A 12,151-nucleotide genomic window follows, 5' to 3' on the forward strand; every position below is an offset into this window, starting at 1 on the left:
GCTGCAATATGGGGGCCAAGCAATGCAATATTCAAAACACAATATGAAATATGCGCAATAAGCCATAGAAACATAATAGACTGAACTTGAGAGAAAGAAGACCATGCGATCAACTGATTGATGATGATTTTAGATAATGGTCCATAGATTATGTAGAACGTTTCACGCATATTGCTCAAAAAGCCCAGGACAAGAACGGATGTACAGTATGAGTGATTAACAGGTATAGATGTAGTCAAAGTGTACAGACTATCTACCCACAGTATTGTGGGTAAATAGTAGTCATTCCACAGTAAGAAATATACAATCAATACCTGGTAATGTTTTTTTATCCCACATAGTATAGTGGAATGTGTGTGTGTGTGTGTGTGTGTGTGTGTGTGTGTGTGTGTGTGTGTGTGTGTGTGTGTGTGTGTGTGTGTGTGTGCGCACGCACGATAAGCTCTACAGACCTATTAAAGTTGATCAGTTGAGATCATTAGTTTAATTACATGAAGATATATTGCAGATATAGCGATGTAGTCCCGCAAGTTTTGAAAACTCTGCCTATTTTGCTGACTGCCCTCCACAACTCCCCCGTAACGAGTGCAGCTTAAATAAAGGCCCATTAGACCTGGATGACTCTGGCCATGCTGCAGGAGCCACAGTGTTCTAATGGTGAGATAGGCTCTAACCATAACCCAACAGCATGGTTTTGCGTGACATCTACTAGTGTATCCATCAACTGTGTGCTGTAAGACATTATGTGGACTGTACTCACTGTAGTATGTACAATATATGTTATATTACAGGTTAATTGGGATGCATGGCATTTCCGTACTCAACATAGAATATTTAGTTGTATGGCAAACAAGTTATACTGTATGTATGTACCAAGTTATACAATTTGCACGTTGTAAATTGGTAGATAAATATAAGAGAGGGGGAGGACAGAGCAGCTGGCTTGATTAGATGCTGCCAAGAGGCTATAATTACCAGTGCCGATTGTCCTCTAGCACACTAGACAGAGAGAGACAGGCAGGCAGGCAGGCAGACAGGCAGACAGGCCTTTATTGATCCCCATGGGGAAATTAATTTGTCACACCAGCAACAGCAGTAAGCATTAAACACAGGATAGGTACAGGTAAGAGTAGAGAGATACAAAGATAAAAAATAGAATGAAAATAAAATAACCCTAGCCATCTGAACTTGGTCTGACTGGGTTAACATCATGTATATTCTATTAATAAATATAAGCGCAAGTGTAATGTACAATCTATCACCAGTAAAACGAATAATAATGTGTCACTGATGGCCTCTACACAGCCTGATCACCTTAACACCACCATCACTCTCTCTAGCCAAAAGCCTTTGTTTCTTCCCAGGAGTGTCATGGTTTGACTCATACCAACACTTCACAATGTCCTCATGCTTTCACGGAGGTCTGTCCCTCTCTCTGGACGTTGTGAATAGCTATCTTGGTGGCCTGCAGGAGGGGTCCTAGCTCCAGCCCCCTTGTCTTTTGGGGATTATGATATGGTCACTTGTAACGGTTGGAAACCTTATGTCCAAAACCGTTACTTTTCAGAAAATGGAGAAAAGAACCTGTGTTGCAATGAATCCAATGTAGTTATAATTTAGTCACAAGCTCTTGTTAATACTATTCATTCGTTCTATATTTTTAAAACCCACAGGCAGACTTAAACACTTTCACTTAAAAAAGACATATGTAAAATAGCTAAAATAAATAATAATCTACGTGTAAGCTCACAATTTGAAAAAAAGTTGAAATAAAGACATACAAGGTTTCCGCCCCGACAGCGACAATATATTCTACTAAGGGTTAGGGTTAGGGTGTGTGTTTTTGTCCAGTGTTTGCAATTAGGACAGTTAAGATGGTTCTAAGATCGGCACATAAGTGGGGTACGCAGGGTCAAAGATTAAGAGAGAACCCCCATGGGGGGGAGGGTGTGTGTGTGTGTGTGTGTGTGTGTGTGTGTGTGTGTGTGCGTGTGCGTGTGCGTGTGCGCGTGTGTGTGTGTGTGTGTGTGTGTGTGTGTGTGTTCGTTCATGAGATGCATGCATGAGTGCGTGCATGCGTGCATGCTTGGTATTTGACTCATTATGGCTTCCTTGGAAGGTTGTCAATAAGTAACGAAGATGTGTGCGTGCGTGCATGCGTCTTGCATGTGTGTGTGTATGGTGGGGGGGGGGGGGGGTACATGCAGAATAGAACTTAAAGCAGTTTAAAGGGATCGTCCATCTAATCCTATTAAAGCGAGGGACAGCACTGTCAGATCAAACAGGGGTCACAGCGAAGGACCTCCATGGAAAATCAACCAAGAACGAAGCTATTTAATTAGACAGACATAAAACCACCGCAATGAATCTCATATTAACAGAGATGGAAGATTTTCTGCTTAAGTAACAGAAGCAATACCACAATGTAAAAGTCCTTTATTCAGAATTTTACTTGAGTAAAAGTACAAAAGTATCCAAATATACCAAAAGTAAAAGTACTTTTACTTTATTTGTTTATTTAGATGGGACGTATTAATGAACAATACATATAAATGTAATGTATTTAGCAAAGATGCTAATTTACAAATAATCTCATTATGCCCATCGCACATTTCAAAAATTTGACAAAATCTTTCGGAAATAGCTGATCTACAAGCTCACAGTGTGTCGTGACACAACGTCATGGCAGGGCGTTGCCATGTTTAGTGGCAAGACGTATTGTAGCAACAATTGAAGATCATTTTAGGATATTGATTGCTTTTTGAGGTTCTGAAATCATTATTACAAAATATAGCTGTCCCACTTTTATGTCCCCCATAACGTGAAGTCACCCTACCATTGGGAGGCGAGACGTAAAACGTAATAGCCCTTGTTTTACTATATGTTGGGTCATGAGTCATGACTTTATGATCAATGCAAAGGCTCAAGTCTGAAACCGCTTGATAAGCACTGATCTAAAGGTATCACGCTCCTTTGAAAGAGTATAAAGTTTGACATGAATATCTTTGATGTTTCTCCTTTCTTTCCCTTTTGCAACAGGATTATTTCAAGGCATTTTCAAGGCATTATTTCAACCATTTACTATTGTTTTAGATACTTAGATTTACTTACTGTTTAAAGTTGATATTTTGCGTGTGTTAAAAATGTAAAGCTCTTTAGTCTGATAGTAAACATTGCTAGAGAGTATACTCTTGGTTGAACAAGCAACCAAGAGTATACCTAGCGCTAAGGTAAAAATGCAATATATCAGCTACCTACTTTCTTAATCAGATGAGACAAATAGCTAAATCAAATGAGCAAGAGCTAAAACAAATAAGTGTATCGACTAAACAAGATCCAATAAAACAATACAACAATAAAGCAAGAGTTTGTACAACTAGTTAACAACAAGTAGGCAAGGCGAAGAGGAAGGGTAGTGTTTCCTGAAGAGGTGGAGTGACTCTGCTGTCCTGACATCAGTGGGGAGGTCATTCCACCACTGTGGGGCCAGAACAGAAAAATGTTGTGACCGTGTAGATCGGCCAGAAAGGACCCTTGAGTGACGAGGCAATCAGTCGCCCCGAGGTGGCAGACCGAAGTGGTCGGGCAGGGGTGTAAGCATCGACCATAGCCCGGAGGTAAGAGCTGTTCCTTTCACTGCCCTATAGGCTAGCACCAGGGTTTTAAACTGTATGCGAGCCGCTACGGGGAGCCAGTGTAGAGAACAGAGAAGGATAGTTGTGTGGGAGAACTTGGGGCGGTTGAACACCAGACGAGCCGCAGCTTTCTGAACAAGCTCCAGAGGTCTGATGGCAGATGCCGGAGCACCAGCAAGGAGGGAGTTGCAGTTGTCCAGGCGGGAGGTGACAAGAGCCTGGATGAGCACCTGGGCTGCCTTCTCTGTGAGGAAGGGGCAAATCCTCCTGATGTTGTAGAGGAGGAATCTGCAGGACCGTGTCACAGATGCGATGTTTGCAGAGAACGCAGTCCGAGTTGACGTCACCACAGCATTATCAATGGTGATGGACATGTCTCGGTGCGGACAGCCCTTCCCCGGGAGGAACATCAGCTTGGCAACTAAATTTCCCCCGCAGGATCAATTAAGGTCTATCTATGACTTTATCTCTTACAAACCTGCATGCAAAAACTTCAGTCAAATGTAGGGTTTAGGGTACGATTGTCAGCTATAAAGCACCCTAAACTATAGGGTGTGGTTTACTGTTGTTTCTACAGATAAACTTGGTGGTACAGTACTGTACGTACCAAGTTGATCCTGGAGAAACCACAACTCAACTGCACTTTAATTCACACGGACCAGAACCATAGGCCTACTTCTATTAACTGACAGCAGACTCTTAGTCATGACTATCTTTGGAAAGGAATACGCTATACTTCAACCTTATCCAGTCAAGTCTATCAATGCTCTCTACAGTATATTGCGAAAGCAGGAATTTGAAGTGACCACAGACTGTCTGTGCAGTAATGTAGTCACGTTGACTCTCAAAAACTACAGTCATTCCCCCTTCTGTCACTGGGGGCCACCAGGAGCAATGACCTCAAGAACACCTGAGAACCATGGCTTTGTAGTGAATTCTGGGTATAGTAGGCAAAGCGCCATATTCAGAATGCAACAGAAATTTAGTGTTTTGTCAGCGGGCATTGTGTTATCAAAGTGTTGTTTTAATCCTCACAGTTAATGTCACAAATTGAGTAAACATCCACAAATGTGACAGTGGAGAATGTTTCCTTTAATGTTTTAAACTTTAGATTTGCTTCAATCAAAAGCACATGTCCCTCCACTAAATCCCATTTACAGTATAATTTGCTTACTCACTCTCTCTGTCTCTCTTTTTTTTTTCTCTAGCTGTCTTCCCATACTTTCTCTACTTGCCTCTGTACCCTCCTACCATCATTTAATTGTTTAATTGTGTACAGGTGCCAACTGTACTGTGATTCTCACTCTGTTCACCATGACACTTTATAAATGCACTTGAACCAGGCATAGCCAGGATTTGTTGCAGGCTTAATAAAATCTCCAAATCCATCCAAATCGTTTAGCTGTTTTACTTGTCAAGTACACACACACAAATACAGGTTCTTCACTGGTTCTTTGCCAGCCTGCACCGAATTGAACATGGATGCGCGTTTATCATGGCGCGTTCCTGATCAGGAATGGGCCTCTGCGTTAAGCCACCTGCTCCAGTCTAAAGCCAGGCAGAACTAATTTGACTGATTTCAAGATACAGTATGTTGTTGTGAAGACATGCTTCCTATATATACAGTGTACTAGTTTTTTTTATCATAGTGAGCTACAATAGATGAAAGAGTTGTCGTCTTGTGCCGCAGCAACATAAAAATGTATACAGTACATTAATATTAAAGCAAAAAGTAACACAAAAGTAATGCAGTAACTAGTAAAGTTATTACGTAACTTTTTGAGAGCAGTAACAATAACTATAACTAGGCATGTAACGATTTATCGTATATCGATTTAAATCGATTCAAAGTGGTGACGATTTAAATCGATGCAATAAAATATGACATCGCGATGCAACCAGCAGAGGGCGCAATCGAGTCAGACTCCCTACCTTGTTCTCCGCCTACTATTTTGTCCCCTCAGGGCCACCATAGCTGCCTGCCTTCGGTCTCTTCACTCACTGAACAGCAGGCTATGAACGGCAGAGTGGGGTTCACGTCCTCTCAGGCTATGAAATCTAAACAACTAGGCGATCGCACTGCATAAAGAGGGAAATGTGCGTCGCATGTAAACATGTTTATTTGATTGATGAATTGCCCAAAATATACCGTTTACCCCCTCCCCCGTCTGACGACGTTGTTAGCTGTCTGATTTAAACTCTGTAGGAAACATAAAACTGATAAGGCTTAATGAAAACGGCTAATTCTGGAGCTCCTCGGTGCGGCTGCAGAGTACAATGAATAATAATCTAATTTAATAATTTAACAATTGTATCAGACCGCCGACAAAGCCAAACTCCTTTCAACGCTGTCTTTCAGATATATAGCGAATTTCATTGATATTAATCAATTCATTCTTATCTAATCTCATTTGGAGCAGTTTAAAACAGTTTATCTTATTACTGTACATAAATGTGTTGTTTTACACAGAATGCTGAGAATGTAGCATAGATAAAAAATAACTTGTAAATCCCAAGGCTAAGCCTTAGTTTGTTTATTTGAAGGTTTTCTTTATAATTTATTTCATCTGGGATATATGTTTTAAAATTCATTTATTTCATAAGACTTATATATTTAAAGTTATTATTTTACAAATAAAAAAGTATATTTATGTCTTAATGTGACAGTTAATGCATGTACCTTGTGAATAAAAAGGCTTTATTTAATTTCATGTATTAAAAAGAGGATAAGAGAAAATATAGTTTTTTAAAAATACATGATTTTTGTAAAATAAATAATCAAGGTTTTCAGTAATTTGTCTGGAAAATAAATGTGCTAAAAAAATCGTAAAAAAATCGTGAAGAATCGTATCGTGAACCTCGAATCGTGATTCGAATCGTATCGTGAGTTGAGTGAATCGTTACATGCCTAACTATAACTAGTTACTAATTTAAAGTAACGTGCCCAGCACTGGTTGTACACTCACCTGCTAGAACAAGGTGTTTGTTGTGAAGAATACCTATAATAATGGCTAAATAATATGATTGACAATACTTTTCCTGTACACATTAGCCCAATAAATAGATCATAAAGTACAGGGTTGGTAGATGCATATAGTGTCTATCAACAGAAATTCTCATACATTTGTATGATGAACAATCATGTATCGTGTTACGGTAGTTTGTATCTAGTATGTTATGCATTTTTCACATTGATCCATAAAGTGACATTGGAACGGAAAATATGATTTTCATTTTTGTGAAGTAACGTAGGCTCAGCTCTATTGAATGAAAGGCTCCTTACAGCAATTTGACTATTAGAATCAGGAGATGCAGCTCATAAAATAGGCAGTAAAAAAGGTTACTGGCTGGAAATGTTTTAGTGGTCAGCTATCCAGCTGGTGGCAGGCACTTGTGAACACCCTGCTATTGCCCACGTACTCTGATATACCGATGTAATCCGATATACAGACATTCAATTTAGAAGCACAACGGAAGCAAACATGTTGTGGGCATTGCTGCTCCTTTCATTAACACTCTAGTCTCTTAGTGACACTTTTTGACCAGGGAGGTCTCAGTTAATCATTATATCCAACTTTTAAACTTAAAGTTTGGTCCACAGTTGTCCATTTTTACCTCTCCTAACGGACTTGGACAGGTGTCGTGTTTTGAAAGGATTTGGGTCCACCGCGGACGGCTTGCCAAGCCTCTATACGAACACAGTTCGCTGTGTTCGGGGGGGATATAGGGAAGCCAGGTGGGGAGGTCAATCTTTGTAGGGAAACATCAGTGGCAGCAGTGGCAAGCAGTGGGAGAAATTAAATGATAAAACGATTAAATTGGGAGAAAGGGGTAAAGAATTATTGGTTAAAAGGAAAAAAAAAACTTGGTGGGAATGATGAGTGAAAAGGCCAAAGGTCAAGGTCACAGTCAAAATCAAAATCAAAATTCATATCTGAGTTGGAAATCTAGATAATTGTGTAGTGTTGGAGGTGGTATGCACTCTACTGAGTACAGTCTTTCTAGTTAGGATAACTTAGGACATGTGGTTTAATTCAGGGATAGCTTCATCAGATTAGCTAATGGCATTCGTAGTTTGTAAATTAGTCTAATTGTGAGGTCTGCAGTAATGTGGGTGTGAGGGAGGTGCAAAGGACACTTCAGGATCTACAGTACAAACTCTTGTTTGTGAGATGAAAATGTGTGTCCATGCCAAGGTATCTAACACACAGAACGTGATGTGATTATTCCTTGTGCCTTATGGGGTGAGCACCCAGTGTAGAAACCAGGCTGGGATGTTTGAAGCAGCAAACTAGCCACGCATCCAGCCTACTGTGTTTGGCACGGGCACTCGCTCGGGCACACATCACAGGGCTCATGCCCGTTGCTGAAGGCAGGATTCGACATGGTGCAACGTACAATAGTAATCTTTTCCTTTGGCGATATGGTTGGTTACAATGGTTCAGCCAGCCCAGGCACTCAGCCTATACCCACATGGGTGGTCCATCCCAGAACCATAGAGAGAGAGAGTTCCGTCATGCTTTGATCTCGCCGCAAAGCGGGCTGCTATGGGCTGTAGTTCCAAGCACTGGAACTTCCTCATTGAGATAGACAGAGCATTTCCGCATTCCATTCTTACAATGGGAGTCTATGCTAGCGTCATCACTGTCATACTAGATCACGCTGGTCCATCCCAGTCACAATACACCCCCTGTGGCTTATACTGAGAGGAGTCTCTCTCTACCTCTCTCCTAACTCCTAAACACAGAAGCACCCCCAGAGGCAAAAACAAAAAGAACATAGTGATCACAGATTAATATGTGTGGCTTATGAGTGTGTGAACTGCTATGAATTGTATAAACATTTGTGTTTACAGAACGTGTTGTAGAAAAATACCTGTACCAGGCCATTTGTCATTTTAGGGTGAATAACACAAGGATTCCATATAGTTACTGGCAGATATAAAGGGCTGGAAAGAAGCCAGAGGCTATGCAATTTATGTAATGACAACCGAGTTGGAGATGAGTTCCACGTTCTGTTTGAGTGCAAGAATACTAGCATTATGAATTTTAGACCAAAATATCTGCCAAAGTATTATATAACTCACCCATCTATGTTGAAATTAATTTTGTTTCTGCAATCTGATAATTCAAACGTTATTGGTAAATTGGGTGCTTTTCTGAAAATTGATGATGATGTAATCTCATCTCTTGTCCAATACTTTGTTACAAAATAGTGAAGCTGATCTGCAAGCTCACAATGCATTGCGACGTGTTGTGAGTTTGTATACCAGATATTGTTGTAATTAAAATGTTTTTGAAAATGTTTGATAATGTACCCAAAATAGGGGCGCCAGGGTTAATGTCGTTTACATAACTTTTAATTTAGATTGTGATATTATCAAACATAATAAATATCATCATAACATATCAGACAGTCTACACTTCCCAGAAGCAAATGCATGTATTTAATTCAGTCTGACCAGAAAAATGAATGAACAGAAGGGGGGGGGGGGGTATAAAGCAGAGGCCCTTCACACACACCCCAGCAAATCCAACCCTGCATAATATGTACATGATGAAACAGTGTAATGATTATGGAAAGCTGTGTTTGACACGTCTAATGTGATCAACATGTACGTCATCAATGAGGAACTTCATATCATCACAGCGGTAGGTGCACACAGGAAAGTACTGTGTCTTCAGATATTTTAATGGGCCCCCACACCAGCTGTGAGGAACACACAACAATGTGTGTCATTGATTCTGTTCAGGTGCTGCATGGGAGCATGAGGCTTCGGGGAGGACAACTTTGTTTATCAGCACGTATTGGTATTATTCCAACATGGAATAATATTGCTATAGCCAGGGTTTGATTTGCTGGGGGGGGGGGGGGGGGTATCTCTGTGATTATGGAAAGCTGAAATGCCCGTAACCCTGCAGGGTTTTCAGTAAGTATGTATACGTTAGCGTAGTGACACGTACTGTACTGACATTATAACCACGCCGACACCAATAACTACAAGGTGGGCTACACTTGCGCTACAGCCTGGAGGAGGAGATGGTGTGTGTGAGAGACGTTTTGCACCATGTGCCTGAGTATCTGCACAATCTGAGAACGACTGTATATATTGACATGGACATTTCTAGTTCAAATAGGAAGTGTGTGTGTGTGTGTGTGTGTGTGTGTGTGTGTGTGTGTGTGTGTGTGTGTGTGTGTGTGTGTGTGTGTGTGTGTGTGTGTGTGTGTGTGTGTGTGTGTGTGTGTGTGTGTGTGTGTTTTGTATAGTGTGCTTCAGTACACTGCTACACAAGCTGTTGTTGCCACTGCATGCCAGAGAATACTGTTTGCATTTGTTTACTTTATTATATTATTTTGTTTTTCTTGTTTTCGAGTCTATTGGGGATTCAGTGACCAAAATGCCTATAGTAAACGGTTTTACCATTAAACTTCAACACTGGTACTCCATTAGTGAATTCCTACCTTCCATGTGTTGGAATGACTCCAAACAGGGTGTTGGGTGCTGTAAAGCTCATCATGTGGATACTGAGAGTGGACAGGACGTCCGCTGCCATAAGGGTGTGGTGGGCATCGCTGAGGCCAGTGGTGGGAGTGTGGCTCAGAACGCCAGAACCCATGTCCATCACCCGTCTGACTGCTCATCCATTGGCTGGCTGGGCTGGTGCAGGACTGAAACATTCTTGGGGATTACAAGAATCCCTGCCTGTGGAAATGATAAATAAATTGAAGTTAACCCTAATAATTAATAAACTTACATTTACCAGTATTATCAGTCGGATCAGCAGTTCTGGACAACCGGATCCCCATATATGTCTACATGCAGTATGGTCGGATCAGTGGTTCTGGACAAGTGCCTAAACGTCAGGCATGGCACTCCCTTGTGTCGTCTGTGTCACGTTTGAAGTCCGTCGGTCGGACTATCCCCGAGATACGTGAACAACAGGCACATGGACAGAGGTGTCTTGTAATCCCGTACAGAATGAGTTTTGAAGGACAAGAACACAATTCAATGTCTTTCATTCATCCCCGCATAGTTTCCACTAAATGTATTAAATATGGCGCTCTCTCAGTGGCATTGCATTTAGCCCAGTGACAATCGCCTTGATTTGCGTTTTATCCGTGGACAGAACCCATGTCCTCTATACAATTCTCCTCATTCGATCTGCATCACATTTCCTCTGATTGTCAGTAATATTCGCTGTAATATAATATGTCCAACAGAAATCTCAGTCATCAGTGTGACTGGGCTAATGGCGAGCGTCATGCTCATGATTACAGCCTTTCAATCTGGGCAGTTCAAGCTCAGAATCACTTTATACATAAACTGAATCAAGGTCAATTTGATTGGGAAAACATTGCTGCCAGCCACCCAATATTATCATTTAGCAAATAATGCCCACCATTGAAGTGAGAGTAACCTACAACATGACGGCAAAACTCAATCGCACAGTATTTCCTTTGTAAAACACAGGAAACCTACAGTAATATGTAATTTGTGACTCACACCATTAAGACTATTTGGAATTCATCATCTTAGATATTCATCATTAGATTAGCTTGGTAGTGACTGGTCAGATGCAGTGCAAAGCCACAGGGCATTTGAAGGTGAAGTTTACGGAATGGCTGTCTGACTGTCTGAGGCTCTGTCCCGGTGTTATTACTATAAGCAACTTTGGGCTTGTTTTTTCCTGTAAAGTTCTCGTAAATATTGGTAATTGCGGGTTGCGTTTTTCTTCCGGCTTGTTTCTTAAGTGTAGTTGCTTATTTGGGCTTGCTGTTTAAACCAGTGGCTCTCAAACATTTTCATTTCCAAATTAATATTTGTCCGAGGACCTCCATCTGAAAGTATTTTTGGGCCAGTGACTGCCATACAAGTTTCGTGTTGTTAGAATGTTTCCAAAATATGCCTAGTATTTTAAAAAAAAGCTTGTTGCGAGCTGTTTTTTCAAATAGCCGAAGTAGCCTATGTTTGTGCTCATGTCGCTTCTTTTGCGCTTGTTTGCATAGACCTGGTTCCTTATTCTCACGCAAAATCTGGCAACACTGTGCTGTGCTGTCCGTGTGTGTGTGTGTGTGTGTGTGTGTGTGTGTGTGTGTGTGTGTGTGTGTGTGTGTGTGTGTGTGTGTGTGTGTCAGTTTGTCCACAACTATTCTCACAAATCGCTGAGCCTCAGGTCCAAATGTTTTGTGCACACTGCCAGTAGGCTAACGTAGTACATTCACAATTTTTCTCCCACTTATGTTTATATATATACTTTGAAATATTGAACTTCAATGAAATAAAGTCAACGAGGCTTGGATCGGGCTGAAACTGTGCCCAAATTTGGAAATGATGATGCCGATACGTTGTAGGAACTTAGAATTGTTGAGTGTCAAGCGCAATAAGACAGCATATTATATATATAAGTCAGTGAATATTAGGTGAATGCTAAGTCAGTGAATACTAAGTGAATGCCAAGTCTGAATACTAAGTGAAGACTAAGTCAGTGAATACAAAGTATAGCTCAAAGTTCCAC

At 40.9% G+C, this 12,151-nt stretch overlaps 1 protein-coding gene across 1 annotated transcript in view; it reads right to left on the bottom strand.

Annotated features, from left to right (window-relative positions):
• Window positions 1-12,151, bottom strand: part of tfec (transcription factor EC) — an 80,731-nt gene that overhangs the window by 57,038 nt on the left and 11,542 nt on the right. Inside the window, exon 2 of the mRNA XM_084049758.1 lies at window positions 10,098-10,338. Coding sequence (XP_083905884.1) covers window positions 10,098-10,313 — 216 coding nt within the window. The 5' untranslated portion in view covers window positions 10,314-10,338. The remainder of the gene's footprint in view (window positions 1-10,097; window positions 10,339-12,151) is intronic.

Source organism: Gymnoscopelus microlampas (assembly GCF_963454915.1).
Source record: "Gymnoscopelus microlampas genome assembly, chromosome: 23".
Taxonomy (NCBI): domain Eukaryota; kingdom Metazoa; phylum Chordata; class Actinopteri; order Myctophiformes; family Myctophidae; genus Gymnoscopelus; species Gymnoscopelus microlampas.